Source organism: Asterias amurensis, chromosome 16, assembly GCF_032118995.1.
Source record: "Asterias amurensis chromosome 16, ASM3211899v1".
Classification (NCBI taxonomy): Eukaryota; Metazoa; Echinodermata; class Asteroidea; order Forcipulatida; family Asteriidae; genus Asterias; species Asterias amurensis.
The window spans coordinates 5214704-5237739 of record NC_092663.1 but is presented as its reverse complement, the minus strand read 5'-3'; the positions used below and the strand labels follow the sequence as shown (position 1 = coordinate 5237739).

The 23036-nt window shown below is 38.8% G+C and overlaps 1 protein-coding gene across 4 annotated transcripts; it reads left to right on the top strand.

Moving 5' to 3' along the window:
- Positions 1–7373: 7373 nt before the first annotated feature.
- LOC139949129 (cytolytic toxin-alpha-like) lies at positions 7374–22232 on the top strand. 4 transcript variants are annotated; one of them, XM_071947534.1, is made up of 9 exons: positions 7374–7535; positions 8134–8226; positions 8496–8606; positions 10428–10532; positions 11152–11739; positions 12195–12436; positions 15105–15196; positions 17449–17557; positions 18956–18973. In XM_071947534.1, exons 1-7 carry the CDS (start codon positions 7451–7453, stop codon positions 15177–15179), a joined length of 1299 nt encoding a protein of 432 aa, XP_071803635.1. In that variant the 5' UTR covers positions 7374–7450; the 3' UTR covers positions 15180–15196; positions 17449–17557; positions 18956–18973. The 4 variants fall into 4 exon arrangements, with proteins under 4 accessions (XP_071803635.1, XP_071803637.1, XP_071803636.1 ...); XM_071947536.1 differs by lacking the exons at positions 8134–8226; positions 8496–8606 and having other exon boundaries at positions 18956–18971; XM_071947535.1 differs by lacking the exons at positions 8134–8226; positions 18956–18973.
- The last annotated feature ends 804 nt before the right edge of the window (positions 22233–23036 follow it).

Genomic DNA, 23036 nt, shown 5'->3' with positions numbered 1-23036 from the left:
TCTTTATCATCCAGGGTTTCTACCTCCTCCATGACGTCTTTTAATAAGACGCAATACCCATCGTAATATCCCACAATTGCATCAACGATGTACTTAGCCAAGAAAAACAATGCCAACATAAATGGGCCAACCTTGTCAGCGTTTATCACAGTACCCATAAAAGTATGCACAAGTACTTCTGAAACATAGCAGAGGTTCATTACCAACTTGTAGATAAAAACGCAAGTTGCGCACAGCAATAAAAAAAAACCCACACCTTTTCGACAATATTTTGAACATTCACCTTCTTCGCTCGGGACAAATGTCTGAAAGAATGTTTTCATGAAAAAAAACAAAGGTAGTGTATCTACAGCAAAGCGTAGCAAGCTCATCAACAATTTAATGAGATACAATGGAAAACATACAATAATGCAGATTACAGTTTTAATACGGTTATCTGATGAGCAACAAGTTTTATACTCAGCCATTGGCCGGATGATCAACACAATCATCCACTGTCTCCAATCAAGAAGCATCTTTGCGCCATGATGCATATCATGAAAGAAGGCTTGGTAACGCTTAACAAAGGAAGGTTTACCTTCAGAGACCGTCTCTTCACTCTTCTTACATTTACAAAACGGTTGCTCACCTTGGATAATTATTTTATACAGTAATACAAGAAAAAAAATGACTACGAATATGTTCAGGAAAGCATACAAAAACCCTTCCCAAAAGGAGTTAAGGAGGTTGGAATGATATAGGGCACTGTGTCTCCTTTCATAGCTCTCTGGATTTGTCCTGAGTAAGTGCAACAGGGGAATATATTCCATCATCACAAACGCTACAAAAAACAAAGTACACCTCATGATTAAAATGCAGTTGTTATTATTTCCCCAGTTACATAGCGTGTAATTAAGCCCAAGTGGGAGATCCGATTTCAGACTCAGTCTTTCGACACCCTTTTCTGTATCTTTCTCCGGTGGATTTTGCTGGAGTAAAAAACCCAAAGCCATTGGTGAAAACAGAGCCAAGATAACACTAAATGAGCGGATCCATATTAGCCAGAATTCGGTAGGCAAGACTCTTATCTGATGGCCGTCTCTTTGCCAGCAGTCAAATCCACTTGTTTCTTCCATCAATTTGTACGGGCTAACAAAAATCCAATCTCTTACACTATGATCCAGTTGTTTCTCAAGACACATCAACTCCTCATCATCCTCACCCTCCTCAGCCTGATGTGTACCATCTTCTCCTTTCGTAAAGTCTTGAAGAAGTCTTTTGATCTCCTCAATTGTCTCTTCATCAGTTGAATTTGGTTCGTTGCAAACAGAAGATGCATTTATCTTCACTGTTAATGAGAACACGCCAGGTTTTAATGTTGCCAGTGACATAATCTTGAAATCAAAGGGAGCACCAAGTAACAGTTTTCCCCTACCTCCTTTGGACCACACCCATGTCAGTGGATCAATAATGTCTCCGATGTCCTCTAAGTAGGCCGAATGGTCGTCAAAATCCACGTTTACGAAATCAAGATTCAGGTAGACGAAAATGGCGCCCTCTTTTACAAGTCTTTTGAACTCTTTCTCCGGTTGAAACGATTCGGAAGTAAAAATGGAGAAGTTGCAATATGGCGGCGAAGTGTTACGCAGGCGTCAATTTGAAGCGTGGACCGACCCTCCTCAGAGGTCGCAAAATATCGACGCCGTTTCGATGCCGAAGCCTGAGGTCAATAATTTGTTGTTATAGTGAAGCCGTAACGTTCTTTTTTAATAATTGGGTGAAGTGTTACCTATAAGTTTATGAAAAAGGTGAAGCGTTGACGAGCCTTATCTGTGTTTGGTGATGTGACATCAAATCCACGACATCGGTCGCGCCGAAAGTATGTCGAAGTCGTGGCGTTTCAAACAACTGTAATTGTGATGCAATCTTTGAAGATGGCCTGTTTTGAAATTCGCGCAAGCCAACTTGGAATTTGCGTGCGCGCAATTTTTGAACTGAAGTTTGACCACACAAATACACACATTCTAACATCGCGCGCCGCACCACCTTGCAAACTGCATCCTGTGGTGCGTTCCACTTGCGCAAACGTTGCCAAGTTTGCGCACGTTTGCTACCGATCTCATTTCGAGTGGAACGAGCTGTGCGCCGCCAACGTTAGTGAAAGTTAGCAACGAGGCGAACTAGACTGGTCCCCTGTCGATCTATACCTTATCAGCAAGGAAAGACGTCAGATGTTCAGGCTAGCGATCGCGAACGTGTATGTGTATAAAGGCCGGTTTATAGTCGGTCGCGCGATGGTCGCGCGACAGAAATCTTGCGCGCAATCCTAAGACTGAGGCCTAAAAACCGTGTCTTTTTATGATCGCGCGTCAAGATTTCCGACGCCCGACCATCGCGCGACCGACTATAACTCGGCCTTAATAATGTGTGTTGCGTGTGGTGGTTTTGATATGGCTGACTGACAACAACAACCGAACGGTAATCCGATGATATTATTATTGAACTATACAAATGGACAATATGGTGAAACAGTGGTGAAGCGTCAGATCTGGCGAAAACTGAAAAAGTGAAGCTTCACCTATGGAAATAATTCAAAGGGTGAAGCTTGGACTAACACATTTGCTGATAGAGTGAAGTGGTGGTGAAATCCTGACCCTATACATAATTGGCTCAGGTGAAGAAAGGTGATGACGTGAGGAGGGTCGGTCCACGCTTCAAATTGACGCCTGCATTAATTGTATGAGAGGATCTACTTTTCAGCAAATCCCCTCCAATGCCCACCTTATCTCCACCTAATGTTGGTCCGAGAACCGACTGACGTGCTGGTGCACCATGAAGCAGCCCAAACACGGCAAGAAATACAACCAAGAAGAAAGTCATGCCGGTAGTATGCCTACATCTGCTACCCATGCTGGATTCCCTCTGGATTAATACATTCATCTTTAAAATCGTAGTTGAAAAACGAAGAACTTAAACGCTGGTTTGTGTACAAGGCCTTCCAAACTCAGACTGTTCTGAACAAAATGTCATTTGAATGTTCAGTCTCTTTTATACCAAACCTTGTTTCAAGTGCTGCCATTTGACCCGATCGATAAGCATTCGATTTGGGCGTTTTCGGCAGGGCTGTGACTGAAGGGCACAACACCGATGTTGTTTTTGCAAATAAAAACATGAGCGGGGAAAAGGGGAATTCCCAAATATTTCACAACTCAAGCGTGCTTTACAAATTTGTTTACCAACTCAACTCGAATACGAAAAGGGGGAAAGATTAAAAGATTTGCCTTTTGAAATTGATCTATCATAAACAACAATGTATTTGTTTATTCAAATCAGGGCCATCTCACACGCAGATATTTTTTACATGCACTTTGTTCAAGTGATTTGTTTTTCAGACGCCTTCCGAGAATTTTTTGCAGTTATACAACCGGTCCATTGGTAAGTTGTTTGCAAAGTCCAATTAGGCTATGTTTGCCTATTTATTTAAGGAGGTGAGACCTCGATCTATTCGTTATCAGGTTGACACTAATGTGCCTGACAAGTTTCAAGTTATCTATAATGATTTAAACTATGGATAATTAATTTATTTACATACAACATTATCTGGTAACATTGAAGCAAAAAAAAACCCAGACAAACACATCTTTTTAATGAAATGTACACAACAAGGGAACGCCTCTCACAAAGAACTTCGAACGCAAAGAAGTTAAAGTAGCTACAATTTTATGATAATAAGACAGGTCCCCACCGCTAGATCCAGTGATTCCATTGGATACAAGGATGTCATTGGATACGTGCAGTGACAACATGCACTGCCGCCTGTCACGTTGCGTATCTCTATGGGTGTGTTCGTTTAGCTTCCCTGGGTCGACCCCGGTGTGTGGCGTTTTTTATGTCCCAGGACATACGTGTGCAGATACATAATTACCCACGTTCGTCCTAGAAAAAAAACCCGCCACACACCGCGGTCAACGCAGGGAGCGTATTTGTTTTCCTAGGACAAACGTGGGCAATTAACATAAAATGGGCGTGTTTTTGCTCGAAAAATACTCTCGCGCATGCACGAACTTTAGTGATGGCCGCAAGGGACCTTGGGCCACTGTATGTGGAATGAAAATAGTTGTGGCATGGAGGAGAAATAAATGGGGACCACACAACCTGCTTTTCTTCTACTATCGCTTCACACAATGGTGTACAGGTTGTGATGAACCAGTCCTACCTTCTATATTTCTTCCTCCATGGTCTAACCATGGAGATATACCATCCATGGTCTACAAAAAAGCAATTATTTTTAAACTGGACACATTTGGTAATTATTGTCAAAGACCAGTATTTTCACTTGGTGTATCCCAACAGGCATAAATAAACAAACCTGTGAAAAAAAAGAGCATTATTTTGTCGCATAATTTTGTGTGCTTTCAGATGCATAAGTTTGTAATGCACTAATTTCATCAAAAAACATTTAGGACCACAACCGTTCACCGTCAGTCTATTTTCTTAATTGCTCTCCCTCCCCCTCCCAACCCTATCCAGACATATTTTATCGGGCAACTAAGACTTGGCAATGGCAGCAAGCGCGACGCATTTTATGGACAAAAGGTAGAGTACAAGTTACGGTGGCTGATATCCGCCAACAAATAAACACTGTTTCAGTAGGGCGTTATAACGCCGTAATTTAGGGCGTTATAACGCCCTAATTAGGGCGTAATAACGCCCTATATAGCGTTATAACGCCCTAAATTACGGCGTTATAACGCCTTAACCCACACCTGTGACGTCATGCTATTGTTAAATCGCTCCATTATTTTGCACGAATGGCGCGATGGTTACATCTATTCACCCATTGTGCATAAAAGAGTTAGGGTTGAAGTCAATGACGCCATGGACCATATATTATTTTGTTTTTAATGGTTTTTAACACAGGTTAATAGAGCTACACATGTATTGCAAAATTATCGTTAACACTTTCCACAATTGAACAGCTACATTATTAAATTATTATTTAGCTGAGATGTTAAAAAATAATTATATATTATAGAACTACAACAGTAATTTAAGCAGGTCTTAAAGTCAGATAAATCAATTTCATTTTAACCAGTATTTTTGTTTTTTGTTTTTATTAATTCAAAATGCTTAATTTACCATACACAAACATGGTAAGTGAGTAAAGTATAAAATTTAAGATTGCAAAGATACTTTTTTCAATTTCAATAACAGGAATTCAACTGAAATTGTTGATCATAAAGGTAGCTTAAATTTGTTTGTTAAAAACAAATCTGAAACTACAGGCTTGTACGCGGGTAGGTCACTTCTTTTATCTTCACCTTTTGGGTTTTTTGTAGACCGAGAAAGTCGGCTACAACATCATCTGATAATCTGTTTCTATCACTAACTTGTATAAATTTACTTAAAGTCAAGAAACAAAATCACTTATCTGCTGCCACTTTCGCTCCCGATCTATGATGCCACTATCGAAGGAACGAGCATATTTCCTAAATGTTGGTCTTCGTCCATTGTTCACACACCACCAGTGGTGTTCACTGGAGTGAACAAGCTTACGTAATACATACAAACAATTGACTTAAAAATTAAACAATATCGCGCCATTCGTGCGAAAAAATGGAGCGATTGTAACAATAGCATGACGTCACAGGTGTGGGTTAAGTCGCATAATGCCCTCGGTGAACGCGCCATTCGTGGGTACGAATGACGCGCACCTCGGGCATTATCCTATACGTAATTTAGGGCGTTATAACGCCCTAATTAGGGCGTAATAACGCCCTATATAGCGTTATAACGCCCTAAATTACGGCGTTATAACGCCCTATTTAACGGCGTTATAACGCCCTATTAGGGTGTAATAACGCCTATAGGGCGTTATAACGCCCTAAATTACGGCGTATAATGCCCTACTAATTGAGAAATAGGGCGTTATAACGCCCTAATTTTCCGGCGTTATAACGCCCTAAAAGGGCGTAATAACGCCCTATTTCTCAATTAGGGCGTTATTAGGGTGTTATAACGCCTTATTTCTCAATTAGGGCGTTATAACGCCGTAATTACGCCCTAAATTACGGCGTTATAACGCCCTAATTAAAAAAAATAGGGCGTTATAACGCCCTAATTTAGGGCGTTATAACGCATGCCCTACTGAAAAGGTGTTTATTTGTTGGCGGAGATCAGCCACCGTAACAAGTTGTACTAAAAATACGCAGTTGTACATGGTACATGGTACAACATGTACATGTACATTGTATATGTAACATGTGTACGTGTATGCGTGTATGTACATGCTATGCGTAAGTGTTTATCCACAACTATTATTACGTCGAAGTACGCATGTGCATGGGGAAATGTTATAGGGTGCGTTCGTTTAGCTTCCCTGGGTCGACCCCGTTGTGTGGCGTTTTTTTTTCAGGACGAACGTGGGTAATTATCTGCACACGTTTGTCCTGGGAAAAAAACACGTCACACACTGGGGTCGACCCAGGGAAGCTAAACGAACGCACCCAATTTTAACTACGCCATTTATGTAAATTGCCCACGTTCGTCCTTGGAAGAAAAAAAAACACGCACCCAGCGTAGCTAAACGAACAGACCCAATGTGACGCGACCGAAGGAGGTCAAAGGTCAAACTACACACCGGCTTTTGATGCCGGTCTCTGGCGTTATTCACGAGCCTCGAGGTGGGACGTTCAGGCAAGTTCATGCGCACTTTGATGCCTTATAATGAACTGATGGCGCTGTTCAACATGGATTGTTTATGGGTCACAGCGAACGCAGGGTCCAACTTACCGTCAACAGCGCCCTCAGCATACCTTGCCATACTCTGTTGACCAACACAGGAGCAAAACAAATTCCTACCAATTCCTTCCAGTCGCCCTGGTCACCACCTTCCACCCTCAACTACCTAAACTGTCTCTTTCCGCCACCGTAAGAACATTGGTGACATCCTAGTCAGGGCCAAACTCCCCCAAATACAAGGTTGTCACAAAAAAGTACCCGCACTTTAAACACCCTGGACACGTTTGTTGAATGCAAAGACTAGTATTTTCACTCGGTGTCTCCCAACATTGCATAAAAACAAACCTGTGAAAATTGGAGTTCAATTGGTCATTTATGTATCAATTAACGTTCGCTATGTCAGTGATAACACATTCTGGAGTTTGTCGAATACAATATCTGCAAAGCGTTACTCAACAGGAGTTTTTGTGTTTATTTTGTGTTTTGAAGAAAACGTCTACCCATAATTCTGGTTGTGTTTACGAGCATGCGCATTTCCAACCTAAGCATGACCCTCTACACAGTTGGATTGTTACGTGTCCGTACGTGACAATGACGGACACTATAATGCCTTAAGTGTTGCGTCTCCAAGGCAATTTGTGTTTCAACGCAACGTCTCAGTTAAAATTCAATTGTAGTCACTTGTTCAGTGATAAGAGACGGATTTTGACCAATAACGGCAAGAAGCCATATGGTTTTCGAGGTGATGGGTCTCGTCCCACTCTTCGCAGTGTTCGTTTCATACCATCTCTGCTCAGCCTCTGGTAATCTTGTCGGTGAGTTTTTTTTTTTTTGCTGATTTCTTTAATTTTGCTTCACAATTTAACATTAAGCGATCGTGCGGGTCTATTCTATACAGTTACTGAAATAACTGCTTTAACCTGTTTTATTTAAGGAATTTTAGAAATAGTGCCGTTTAACAGTACATTATTTTTCTTTTGTAACACGAGTTATTTTCAAGAAGTAGAGACAGGCATTTTCAAAGAAAAACAAATCCGCACATCAAAAGAAAGAGATTCTAGTTAAACCATTGTTTCCTTGTTTTGTTTTGAGTTTGTAAAGTAAAGTCATTTGATGCAAAATTGATGTAAATACTGAATTTTAGAAAGATATCGCAGAATATTACAGAATTTATTCGAACCTGCAATGCTTTGATGGATTTGGGACAGTTTTGACTTTGTATCCACATGTTTAAGAATCGTGACCACGATAAGTTGTAATGATTTCCGAATTTGGGTTTAATCTATAACAAATAAGTTTTCTAGCGAGGTTAAAAGTTTCGTGGATTTTCACCGCATCTTCTTGAAACTTTTCATGATGTTATTTGAAAAATATGAATTAATGCTGTTTTTCTTCACAACATATTCCTGGGAGAACAAAGTAAGAATCGGGTACCGCTGGCCGAAAACAAGATGGGGTCGAATTGTCTATCACGTGTTCATCCAATCCAGCCGGAAAGGGGAAGAGGTGGATTTGTGTATCCTTTGCTGCTGAAACCAAGCGAAAAAGAGGAGGGGATATATTTATTGTTTATCTCTTAAACCTCAAACATGTGCTAATAAATAAGTGGCATTTATAATTTTTGTTTAGCGTTACCCTAGATAAGATTTATTTGATTGAATTGTTTCACAATTTTAAAGGATTTGGGTATTTTTTGTAACACAAAACACAATGTCCACGTTTTAATGTCCATCGCTCAATTTTTTATTTTTGTAATCTTTTTTATTACCATAAAGCATTCTCTATAATTGGAAAGCATGCTTCACAAAGCACTGCCTATGGCGACCCGTCTCTATACTCTGCAGATAAAGCCGTTGATGGTTTGTCTTATACATTCTCACATACAGGTAATTAGCAATGTTACATGTTATCATGTTATGCCCGAGCACTGTAGCGTTGTGCCGACTTGCCTTTCATAAAAAACCTCGTCTAAACTTATACTCAACATCCAACTTAAAGTCACCTGGAAGTGGTATTTTTTCAAAATAAAGCTTTTGCCACTAATATATGTGTTTTGATGAGTGGAATGTGAATAAACAGTTAACTAAGGTTTTAAAAAATCAGTTCTTATGTTATTTACAAATTTAAGAGTAGACCCCGACCCGAGAGGGTGCTGTTCGTGACGTCAATCGAGGCAGACTTTGCCTGTAATGCGTAGAGTAAACACAATTGCAAAGTACATGTACGGACCAAATCGTGAGTTTGTACGTTTCAAAAAAAAAATTGTTGGTTTTTTTCCGGCAATGCCGACCGGGTGTATTGCTGCTGAACGCAGAAAAACACTTTTTGAAATGTACCAACTCACGACTTGGACGTACATGTACTTTGCACGTGTGTTTACTATACGCATTGCAGGCAAAGTCTGCCTCGATTGACGTTACAAAAGGGGTAGGCGGAGTCAGCCCCCCAAACAACTTTATATATTTTTAAACATATAAATCGTGACAAACAATTACTAAAAAAATTGTTTTATTGTTCGTAAGCAATATATGTTTGAAAGAAAAAAAAAATTATTTCCAGGTAACTTTAACTTAAGATGCTACATTTGAGTCCACTCTAGCATTGTGTCATGCGTTTGATCATGGCGATGTACAGTACACAATGCTTAAGAACAGTTTATAGATGATGTTTTATAAAGGTAGGATGTTATTTTCAACACAAACATGCCTGAAAATATTTAGGTTTTCCTTTTACTTCGTGAAAAACACAGTCCACCCCTTTTGTGAGACCGTATGTCTCACTCCACAAAATGGCGGACCAGTTAAGTTTACGAAGTAAAAGTAAAATCATGCACACAATATTATTACAAAACAGCTTTAAGACCTAATCTCAAACTACAAGGCAACGTTTCCCAATGAATTTGTAATAGTCCTATTGAGTCTGCAAGTACGAGTAATGAAGTGTGTTAAATTTGATAAAGAGAACAATGCTGTGTAAAAATAAACCGGCAGCAGTTGCCGGATTTCTTGTGAAGTGTAATAAATTTGATTAAGAGTCACGTGCTTTATACCAGCGTCGGTTTGTCGGCTTTGTTGCAAAGCAGTCACCTGTGCTACCAATTCCAGTACAAAAATAAATTATGCTCATGCCCGCGCTGTCTTGTAATATTTTTGCCCTTCACACTTGTAACTGCGCTGTGCTTTAAAATCACACAATACAAGTGGCTGATCACGATTGTACCAAAGTATCGTAAATATTTACGTAGGCCTACCTATAATTTATTGTTTAAAGCTTTGCATGGTGTGAGAAATATAAAGAAACTATAATAATAATAATATTAATAAGCAATATCCAAAATACAACATTACAATACAGAGGGTTTCCGAAGAAAACAATTTAAAAAGACGATTACAATAAATGCTACAAGGCAGTTTGAGAAAAAACCCAAATCTTGACCAGCCAGTGAAAATTAGAAACAACTCTACAAAAACAGTTAAAAAAGAAACAAAATACAACTAATTAAAATAATACTATAAATAAACAGTAAACTTTCGGGTACAACCAAGTGTAAATCTCTTAGGGTGAGTGTTGGCTCTGAAAAAAGCCGGTGTGGTCTCGACGTTTCGAACAGTATACTGTGCTCGTCTTCTCCTGCTTGCAATACCCTTTAATCTACAATTTTGCTAAAAAAAAAAAAATGTTCACACACTAACTAATTGACATTTTAGGTGGCGCAGACTCCGTGGTTGATATGCATCCTTGGTGGCGTGTAGACTTGGGTGGAGATCACTGTTTGGGAGAAATCAAAGTCACCATTAGAACACAATGTTGCGGTAAGTTTATTTTATATTAATTTTCACTTTCAGTCTGGAGGCAATCAACATTAGTTGGAGCGCACGAGAAAGCCGAGTAAACATTGCTTTAGGTGTCACCCCCAGCCCCCCCAACCACTTGAATCAATGTTATAAGAGTGGAGGTTGCCTCGAACTACTTCTCAAAAAATTATCTCGCGTGGCATTGCTCTTAAAACACCAAAACTCGAATCAAAGACGATTACAAAAGATACATTTGAAATGTAAATAAATAAATGACCTATAAGTTACGTGATTACATTACCATTTTTGAAGGCACGGTAGTTTTTTGTTTCAATTAAAGAAGGGAAAGAGACTAGAGAGTACATAATTTGATCAAAGAGAGTTGGAAAAAAATATTTTTTTCAAATTTCGCGAAGTAAGCGATGTTTAGTCCCAAGTTTATCCTATACTTTTGAAACACAGCCACAAAAACTGGAGAAATTTCCAAAACGTGTTTGTTTTACCCTTGGCTAATAAATCAAAGTCTGTATTTTCACTGAGGGCAAATGTATGGAAGGGAAGGGGCTTGCAAACTCGGGAGACATTATTCTCAAATACACCGAAATAATGTTTTTTTCTTCTTTTTCCATTATTTAAGGTTATCGTTTCACTGGCGCAGTCGCACGCGCTGGTCCTGGCTCCGAGTACTACGTGAACCAACAGTGTGGTTTACCAGCCACCGCATCACAGTCTTATTCCGGGGCCGTCTTCACCTTCGTCTGTGACCCTCCGATGATTGCGAGGTATGTGACCCTTGACATCGACCACGCCATGCCAGGTGTGGACCCAAACGACGCGGTGCTTTCTCTGGGTGAGGTAGCTGTGAATGAGTACTCACCACCGACAGAGTGTGGTGTGGTAGCCACCAGTAGCCCCAAAGTCACCACATTAAAGGCATCAACAGTGTCGACCACAGTGGAGCAAACATCGACTAAACCAACAGTGTCGACAACAGTGGAGCAAACATCTACCGCATCGACAGTGTCGACCACAGTGGAGCAAACATCGACTAAACCAACAGTGTCGACCACAGTGGAGCAAACATCGACTAAACCAACAGTGTCGACCACAGTGGAGCAAACATCGACTAAACCAACAGTGTCGACCACAGTGGAGCAAACATCGACTAAACCAACAGTGTCGACCACAGTGGAGCAAACATCAACCAAAAGTTGTAAAGTGAATGGTAGGCCTATTAGGAATAATAATCCTCCATTTCTGAAAACACAATTTGAAATTGTTTTCCCTAGCCCTCCCCGCCTCAACAGGAAACAAACCCGTGTAAGTTTTATTTCAAAACTCATATTTTTTTGGTTTACTTTTTGAAACAAGGAAACATCCATCAAATACTTGAAAACATCACACAACATGCTGCAGGGCTACCGTAAACCATTTTTACATTTACTTTAAGGGCACGAAATTCTGTTCGTGAAATAAAAAATTGTTTTTGACAGCACCAATGACTATTTCCTTCATTTCGCTACAAGCGTGTTAAACATAAAACACGCCTCACGTCAAAGTTACCAAAGGAAACAAAAAGGTAATATACAAACATAGATCAACCACTACAAATTAAAACAAAGTGACATTAATTTGTTTTTCTATACAATGAACTTTAAATTGTTCTCTTGTATTATGTAGATCGTTGTCCTCATAACAAGTCAGTGGAGTTTCGGAGAGTTCGCCTGCAAGCTATAACCAGTAACGTGGAGCCTGCAGTGACTAGAGTAGCAACAAGTCCACTGCGATGTGCAACCTACTGCGCCAGCCACACAGAGTGTACTGTGTTCGACTTCTCGCAGAGATACCACCGTTGTCATCTTCATGGTCATACCTCGGCCATTGAGACTGCGGAGAATATTGATTTCTCTGTATTTGAACTGGTACAGTGAGTGTTCGTGTGAACAATCCAGAAGGCCTAGAAATTACAAAATTGGATTCGCTGCAATCAATATTAAAGTGCAGTATACAATTATTACATATTTAAATTAGACGTTATATAGAGGGATACATTGTCAAATGGATATGCACCAATTTTCAAAAAATAGTTCAGAAGAAACAAGTTACGAATATCTTACCTTGCATTATATTGGTGTGAAATATGCATGCATAAAAACAGCATACAATTTATTTACAAAAAAGTCTAGAAGACTAGTAATGTTATCACACTAACCCATCCAAGGCAACCAATCGCATCTAATGACCAAGAAGGGTTACATGGAAAGAAGGTAGTGTGTTTTATTATAATAAACGAGGTATTTGCAAAAGTTTCTTTGTTTCATCGAATAATTAGTGATTGTTATAGTTACCAACACCAATAATTATTTTCTAAACAGATTTTTGAAAAAATTTCAGTTTTTTTTGCACTTTTAATTATTTTTGCTTGTTGTGTCCTGCTTTTTAAACATGTGTTATAATCAGGATTGCAAACTGGATTATTACATATGGCTGTAGTTTTTGTTTTTACATGGAAATGTAGCTGATTAGAAATGGGCCGTTAATGACTAATGCGTGTTTATAAATTAACGGTATACAAGCAAAATCATATACATTTTATCAAAGCAAAAGATAATGTTCATTTTTATCATAAACAGTCCTAGCCTTGCTCAAGGCAGTCGCATTATTCGCTCCGAAAAGACGCAGCTGTAAACCCACCCGCCGTATACCCTGTGCATGGTGTGTGCGATCACACCGAATGACCCACCCGTATACACTGTCACATCGCACGAATACTGTTCACACAAGCCATCGCACTCGTACACCACTAACCGCATGCGGAGGACGTCAGGCCGACAGCCTTGTCGGATCTGTATCTTCCCGTTTTAATGTGTTGTATTGAAAAAATTCCAATAGTGGACGAAATTGGGGGGGCTCTAGGATATGCTAGTATGCAGCTCATGAATATTTACATCGTTCGTCAGACCTATCAGACAACACAGGATGTGAGGCAAATGAATTATTCATTTTGACGTCCAATCACGCACTTCCCTTATCACGACCTTTGGACCCTATCATGCGTCCGTGGTGGTGGTGTGTGAGGTAAACATGTCTCGTCTTTCGCGGGCATTATGGTAATGAGCTGACCGTGGGAACTCTTCGCTTATTATAGTAATGAGGTCAGTGGCTTCGACACAGATCCTACAAGGCTGTCGGCCTGACGGCCTCCGCATGCGGATAGTGTACGGGGGCATCGTGTCGTGCGATGTTACGCACAGTGAATACGGGTGGGTTTTACGCACAGTGAATACGGGTGGGTTTTTACACAGCGGCGGTCTTTTTTCGGAGTGAATAATTCGACTGCCTTGAGCAAGGCTAAAACAGTCCCCAATTTCGCGTAAAATATAAAAAACCAACAGAACATTGTATTTTTTTTTCACTTTGCACATGATCATTAAGTTAAGTTCTGCAATATATCGTACACATATTTTTGTTTGCGGTAATAATATTAATTATTTTATTTAGTTTGGCAGTTCTTTTGCCTATGCGATATTGCAGTGCGATATATAACACAACAAATTTACAGCGATATACTGAAAGTAGATAATAACTATAAATTTTTGGGGTACTTAGATTTGTTTGTGACTCTGATCTCAAAATCGTAAAGGAAACATACAAAGGGAGCCCTAAATGACAGCAGTTTATAGATAGACAGTCAATCCATGACAAGAGTTTTGCACTCAAGGTGGTAGCATTCGTACTACTTAAGAATTGAAGATACAGTACAGTTTAAGAATTGAAGACGGACCTCGCTGAGCCAACCAAGCACCTCGAAATAGTAATGGTCGAAACGTACTTTTTAACACAATTCAACAAAAATGACCGCTACAACTCGACTATTTTACCGCGTGGGGCCGATTTAACGACTTGTCCACAAGTCTACCTAGGAAGTCGACCGAGCTCCTTTTGAATAAACACGCGTGTCCGCATTGAGTGGGCGTTGCTTAAACTGTTTGTGGCAATCGAAAGCTTTTCAACTGGTTAATCTATATTCTGTATACTAGATAAGCCAACGTGTGATGGTATCATTACCAACTACATGCTGACGACAAAGGCGTCGTTAAGAGCAAACCCAGACGACACCTGTTATTTCCATATCTTCTGTGCTTTTTTATATGCCCCCTCTTGCCTTAATGTATTTTTTAGGGTTTTAGGAGACATACGCTTTTTGGCGACAGTTATTTTTTTAACTTTTATGCTCTCCTGGGCACCCCACTGTTGTTTTACTTTGTGTTCTTATATAATTTAATGTATGTATATGTGCTTGTAAATGTGATTGCCCGAATAAATATTATTATTATAAAAATTATTGTTATTATTATTATTATTATTATATTGTCCATAATTATGTTCCATTCTAAAAGCCCCTGCCTACAAAATTAGAAACCCGTTCTATCCAGGGAACTGGAAATTGTGTGTTTTTAGACATACCACTCAGTTTGTGCTTGCTGTTTTCTCAAGTGATATGCTTCTTGTTGACAACTGTCGAAATTAAACAAAAGTTGGTAATCTTCTTCAAAAAAATGTGTTGAACTATTCTGCCTTTATATACAGCTGCCATTGACTACCAGAAACAAACGGGGACAGACACGTTCCATCAAAAAGTTGGAAGCAGCGGTGGACTGGTAAAGACAGAAGAAACTCAGGTAATTTCATTGACGGCTTTCTGCTTAATTCTTTTTTAGGCGACACCACTGAGCCAGAGTTTACGTTGGTTTCCCGAAAAAAAGCAATGGAAATACATTGAAAAGAAAAGAGCATATAATTATGACCAACAATTTCTCAAAGCATCCAAAAGTGGTTACAGCTTGAAAGAGCTAGTAGAAATCGTTTTTTTTTTTTTTTTTTCAACAGGCCAACACTATTCACAAAGTGTGAATAGGCATACCAATCAGACTTCGCTTGATGTTTTTCAAAGTGATAAGAATAGTTGAGAATATGTCCGTTCATATCATGGGGGGGGGGGGGGGTGAATAACTGGAAATTAATTAAATGTCACAAAATTATTTGTGTTTGTATGTTGGTTTATTTGTTATTTTCAAAGACGCATCGCATACAGGGTGTTAATATTCCAAAGCAGTGGCAGCGTTAGAAATCTCCCTCAAACGTAGGCCATTTAAAGGCTGCACCCAAACACAACCTGTTGCTATGGTGAAATGACGTCATGTTTGTTTCTCATGACGGGGAATTCCCATGTGCTGCAACCGCAAAGTGTTATTTATTCCACACCAGTACGTCCGCACAGCCCTTCAGCGAACCATCGTCTGACCAATAGTGTCAGTGGAACAATTACGTTAATAATGGTATTAACAAAGTATTCGCAAAGTGCCTCCTCCAAAAGCCTACCCATCATGTCGAATGTGTGATTGCAAATCTAAACAAAAAACTATTAATAGTCAAAGTGCTCTTGTGTAGTTTAAACATAATTATTTGTTTATAACAATATTGTTTTATGTTCAATCATCTAGCTTAAAGTAAATAAAGTGGATTTTTTTGTCTCGTAATTCATATGATTTGTTAGTTCTTCAGGATGTAGTTACTTTAGAGGGGGAAAATTGAATAATTAAATAAATAAACAAATTCCGATCCTCGCAACTTCGATCCATTTAGCAAACAAGTTCCAGCACAGCATTTTTTGTTTGGCATAAAAGAAAAAATACATTGATAGATCCAACATGCAACCAAACGTTGGTTACGAGCCCGGAACTAATTATAACGTCAACGTCGCAGTGCCATGGCAACTCGACAACTGAATGTACAGAAGCACTCGAACATCATTGTTCTCTTTTGGCTTTTGCAGAAGCCGCTGAGCCGTATCATTGAAAACATAATTATAAAATTATGGCTTAAAGGTGGGAGTGGAGAAATAGGGAAACGGGTTAGTTCAAAGAGCTTGTTTAAATTTCAAGTTGTCAAAGCAAACAAAAACATTACATTTCCAGTTAGAATTGGTTAAACTGATTATGGACCCAGTTTCATGGCTCTGCTTACCGTCTACTTATGCGCTTACGATCACCAATCTTCGCTTACTGTGCAAGCCCCGACCTTCTGCGTTATTCTTGTAATGAAACCAAGGATGCCTGTAACAGAAGCACACCCGATTGAATCGCAAAAACAGTTTTGTATGATTTTTTGTTTTAAAAATTTAAAAACTGTCAAGTAATGGTTGAGAGAGAAATAAACGAGAAAATGCGGTAAAAACTACCGCATACGCTTCACAGCCAGTGATGTGGAACCACAAGCAATTCAAAAACAAAAGCGGTTAAATGTCAGCTTATACGCTTCACCAGCCGTCAAAAATGTCAAATACGGAATATATTGCAAGTAGACTGTTGCTCTGTATTAATGAGATGTTCTTGCAATATTTTGTGATACACCTGTTTTATAATGAGCACGACCAGGTGTTCGTTGTGCAATACTTGCACGGACACCTTTAGATTTTGTTTTGGTTTGAGGTGTTCATCCAACAGCCGAAAACCTATTGTTTTTTGTTTGTTTGTTTAGTTTTTTTAATGGCCATCACACATTTCCACTGCATGGCGACGGGGTGTGATGCCCATAAACCTAAGACCAATACGATCTCATGTTCTTTAAAAGACTTGGAGTTGGAGTAGACAACAAAGTTATATCTCGATCTTTTTACTTTATATATCAAATAATAAACCTCAAGGGAAACTGACTGTGTACATTTTTAAAATGATTTTGGGATGAACAAAGAAAAATTGACTAGAGCGGGATTTGAACCAACGACCTCCAGTTTAACGTACCGGCGCTCTACCAACTGAGCTATCTCACCCTATGTTGGTGGTCTCCCTATTTAGTCAATATCTTTGTTCGGGGGGTGCCTGTCAGAAGTCATTGATCTTTTTACTTTTATGTAACTTGTTACGCCCCTTAGGTTCGCTCATGAAGTGAAACGGAGCCATTATCAAGAGAGGAAACCTTTATTTTCACACAAGACATTCATTGGTTTCATTCTGCATGACCCGATCCCTCTACTGTCAATCGTAAGTGTAACAAAACTATTTTGTTTTTCTCAAGGGCAAGCCGTAATAAATAAACTCAATGTCAGGCCCTGAAATTATAGTTCAAGGGACACACCGGCCGAATTGGGCTATTTGGGCTACAAAATAGACTAAGATATGACTTCAACGGTCTTCCAGGAATGAAGAAGAACAGTCCTTAAAAAAAATCATCAAATTTAGCCGTTTTTGAGCATTTTAAGACAAGAACGCAGGTCGCGTGATTGTTCTAACCAAAAAGTGGTACAAACAATCACGTGACCTTCCGGGCTAGTTTTACTTTCAGCCGTCTAAAAGTAACTTACTTAACCAAATTTAAATCTTTTGTTTTACAAAATTATTTACGAATAATTGACGAAAAAGATCATGTATTAAAATTATCGCCACAAAATGTAAATAATGGTGAAAAATCTAACGTAAGATTCACATTCAAAGAGTCCGTGTAACGGAAGCTTGTTATATGGCCGCTTTTGGTTTTTAAAATAATTTTTCGCTAAATACGTGACATTTTGATGATTTCTTTTTACAGCAACCATCTATAAAAACATTATTAATGATTCTACACCCCTAAATTGCGTAAACGGTGAGCCGGTGTGTCCCTTTAAGATTGACTTTCTGGTACTATGTAAAGGTAAAATTGTAGGTCAAAAATCGTTTCTTTAATTTGTTTTTCCATAGAAATAATTTCGTTTCGTTGAAATGTTGTTTTATTGTTATACGCAGCCCCTTAGTGGGACTTTTCATAGGAGTCTTTATTAAGGCCGCCTCTGATTAATTAATTTTAAATTCCTGAAAAGTTATGAGAGGATGCTTTTGAAGGAAACGAGTTAACTTAGGGAGAACGAGACAGTATTTCAGGGGGAAAACAAAATATTTCAGGGACAAAATAGATATTTCAAAATTGTAAAACAATAAATCACATTATTTCTTAAGGCTGAAGGTTCATGGAAATACCTTAATTAAAACAACCTGTCCGCGCGTAAGAAAAACACTAGTGTTACGTTACGTTGCAAAGTACAAACTAAACGTGAGCAAATTTCAATGCCAAACGTGACGCCATTCGATTCCCGTAACCATATAGAGTTACTGGAGGGGCGCGTTGATGCCACACACGTTGTGACAAAAAACATGTTTTTTTATCACCACTCGCTTATTATGCAAGATTATTTCTTGAAAAGGACAATGTGCTAACACAAAAATAAAATGTTATAGAGATTGGACGCAATACAGGAAAAATAGGACACCAGCGAAGCATTTTAGAAACAAGTAAAAACACGACGCAAAGCAAAAACCTCTCAACTTGTTCACAATGCAGACAGCTACTCCAAAAATACAGTTTCAATGGTAGATCTGTATGCAATTGTATTGTGCTTTTAAATACAGGTTAATCGTAGAGTCAACAATTTGTCAGCATGGCAACACCGAAATCACCCAACAAAGTTCACAAAGAATTCTCAATGGCCACAGCTGGAAGAAATATTCAACTCGGAATGCTGTATAATTGCTTCGATGACCAGTCCGTTACAGGGTTCACAATTTGGGATCAGGATGAAATACAAAAAAAGCGCATAACAGATGAGTGTCCTAAAATGGATTATAGTCTGATTGCGGAGGAAAGTGAAGGCAAAAACACACAGAGTAGCGTAGATTCAGACTATGACTTATCCCTTCAGGTTGGTGTCGTATGTGGACTTGTTAAGGCTGAAGGTTCATGGAAATACCTTAATGAAAACAACCTGTCCGCGCGTAAGAAAAACGCTAGTGTTACGTTACGTTGCAAAGTACAAACTAAACGTGAGCACATTTCAATGCCAAACATGGCGCCACTCGATTCCCGTAACCATATAGAGTTACTGGACGGGCGCGTTGATGCCACACACGTTGTGACAGGTGTTACATATGGGGTCCAAGCGTTCATGGTTTTTGAATCGGAAAGTTTGAATACCAGTGACAAACGGCTAGTTACACAGAATTTGAAAGCTGCATTAGATTTAATCATACGCGAAACTCCTGCTGGAGTCGAACTTAATTCTGGGTCGAGTACAGATACAACTACCGAATACCAAGCATACAGCCGGATTCGTTGCACATATTATGGAGACATTCTGCAAACCAACTCACAAATTCCAACAAATTATGAGGAAGCAAAAGTATTTTGCTCTAAATTGCCTTCATTTGTTGAGTCACAGGGAGGAGTTCCCATAGAGATCACTCTCTCGCCCTTGCCTAATTTCCTTAACAAGAACAAGACATTCCATGAAATTCACAACAATGTGCTAACAATGATCTTAGATCACACTCGCGAACTAGAACAGATGATGGTCAGAAGTAACGCCCTTACTCAGCATAATGTACGCGCCAAATTCCCAGGGTATGGAGAAGTTTTTTCGGAACACCATCGTCAGATCTGTTACTACTTGGACAAGTTTAAACAAGAAACTTCGAAACTCATTCTTGAAATCAGAAGGGGGTCCTGTGATGCAGACAAAATGATAGAAGCTGTGACCAAGTCTAAGAATTCTCCGTTTGGGACTAGGCAGCTTAGTGTCTGGATCAAACAGAGAGAGCAAGTGTTGAGTGCTTTGGAAGGTTTACTGTCAAATTTACCTGGAATACAGGTAATTGAAACTCAAGAGAAGTTTCTTGACGTGGCAAATGACGAGAATAAAAACTTTGTCATATGTCTTGCACTCCCCCCTGCCATTCAGTCAGAAACATACCTTTCAGACCTCAAGCGGTACATGGAAAAGCCCGATAAGAAGTTGCCAGGCCACAATTTTGATAATTTTGAGTTGAATTTTGAAAGAAACGTTCGCGGTTTTTATAGGGAAAACCAAAATGACAAACTCAAATTTGTGATGACAACCTTCGGTCACAAAAACGTCACAATTTCAAATAGGGGGTCGATCTTGTTATTCAAGCGTGGGAAGCTTGATAAGAAGGCTTTCGAACCACCGGGAGAACCAGATGGTTTGAAATTGGAACAAGGAGAGAACTCCTCTGCGGTCAATCTGTCCTGGACACCCCCTCGACATGTTAAATGTGTGGACAAATACATAGTCAAATACGGACCTAGTTCCGGAGGACAGATCAAAGAAGAGAGCACATCCAAAACTAAACTTACCATAACAGATTTAGCGAAAAATACATATGAGTTTCAAGTATTCGCAAGTTGTGCAGCTGGGACTAGCCAGGGAAGCAATAAAGTTACACAATCGGTAAAGGGAAGCAGTATTTGCACTGTGATGTAAAAGCAGCAACAATTGTTGTGTTTGTATTAGTCGATATAAACTAATCAAAGAAACGAATCGTGACATAAAGAAACCTTTTATTTTCATCTGAGTTTTTTGATCGTATGTTCACTGTTTCTTCAATTATTTGACTAATTAATGCTTGTCAACGAACTCAAAAATTAATATCCATTATTATATTCGAAAGTGACTCACAGTTTCAAGGGTGTTTTTTCCCAAAATCGGTTCGACATCCAATTATCCCTAAACACAATTAAAATTTTACCAACGACTCTTATATGAAGAATATTAAAATAGCAATAATACTATGGCCACCTTCCTAACCACAGCCAGATTTGACTTATGATTTTATTTAGCAAGGCACAAAGGAAACACATTCACCTGCATCATGTAACTCATACATAAATCATCGTCATAACAAAATACAATAGACAACAAAATAGGCACGAAATCTGCCCCAGGCCACACTCAACGAAGTTACTACGGCGGAAATGCACACATCATGAAATCATGGCTACCAGTTAGTTGCACTGCCACACTTAAATTTAAAATGCGTTTACATTTGAAGAAAACAATATTAATAAACAGTTTGTTCGAAAACAACAATTATAAACAAGTTTAATGTTTTATTAAGAAAATGAATGTTTCTGTTTGCAAAACCATTTTGATCGATAAGCTCGATTTACTAGGAACTCCCAATTATGCTTAAAGCAAATGATGAATCTATACAAAAAAAAAATGCAGTAGATACCCAGACTCCATAATGGTCACCATTCTTGCCTCGTCAAGTCAAATGAACGGGACCCGATTACATTGGAAACGAGACTGCGAAACATCATAAGTTTCATATCAAGTCATATAGACTTTTATTTTAATTTTTTGAGTTTTAAGGCAGAAAAGGGAACACAGAAACATGAGAAATAGTTGTTTATTAATAGTTTTGCAAACAAGATAGTTAGGTATCTTCCTCAATCATTCACTGACTTGCCACAGCACAGACCTAGACACGTTCGAATTATCGGCTACGGGTGGACCGTCATCTAGACCCGACTCAAACATGATTAAAAGTCGGATTTCGTGCATGCGCTTATCGAGTCGAGTGTTTGCGCAAAAAAAAAAAAAACTCATAAAATGAGGCGGAAAAATAAAGACAAAATAAAACGCGAGCGAGAGGCCGTAATAATGAACTTGAGTTTCTGTGTCGTAATTAAATAAGTTTGTATTTTTGAAATATTAATGAACTTTTTACTTTCTTGAAACCATTATGAGTGATAAATAGTATTTCATCACATTGATACACCTTTTGAGTGTTTAAGTTTCCTTTTCTTCAGACCGGCGTTTTTTGACAAAAATTGATGTACTTTGATATCTTACTTTAGATGAAGTTTACTTTACTTGTCATAAGCATAAGCGTCTACTTTGAGTGATTGTTAATATTTTATTGAGTTGAACTCAAAAAGATCTGAAACATGATTATTTTTCAAGTTGTCTTGAATGTATCATGGTGGATGAAGATTGCTTTATATATTCTTACCTTCCTCTCTCTTGAGTGATGATTATTATTTTATGAAAAATATTTTTATATTAAATTTAACTCAAATACATCAAACTAATACTTATAAAATAATTGTCTAATAGTTGATGCTGAGTGTGCGACTCTCTTTTTCTTTCAAACATAAGAGTATATGCTTACGAACAATAAAACAATTTTTTTAATAATTGTTTGTCACGATTTATATGTTTAAAAATATATAAAGTTGTTTTGGGGGCTGACTCCGCCCCTCCCTTTTGTGACGTCAATCGAGGCAGACTTTTCCTGCAATGCGTATAGTAAACACACGTGCAAAGTACATGTACGTCCAAGTCGTGAGTTGGTACATTTCACAATTTTTTTTTCTGCATTCAGCAGCAATACACCTGGTCGGCATTGCCGGAAAAAAAAAACTTTTGTTGTTGTTGAAACGTACAAACTCACGACTTGGGCCGTACATGTACTTTGCAATTGTGTTTACTCTACGCATTACAGGCAAAGTCTGCCTCGATTACGTCACGAACAGCGCCCTCTCGGGTCGGGGTCTACTCTTAAATTTGTAAATAACATAAAAACTGATTGTTTAAAACCTTAGTTAACTGTTTATTCACAATCCACTCATCAAAACACATATATTAGTGACAAAAGCTTTATTTTGAAAAAATACCACTTCCACGTGACT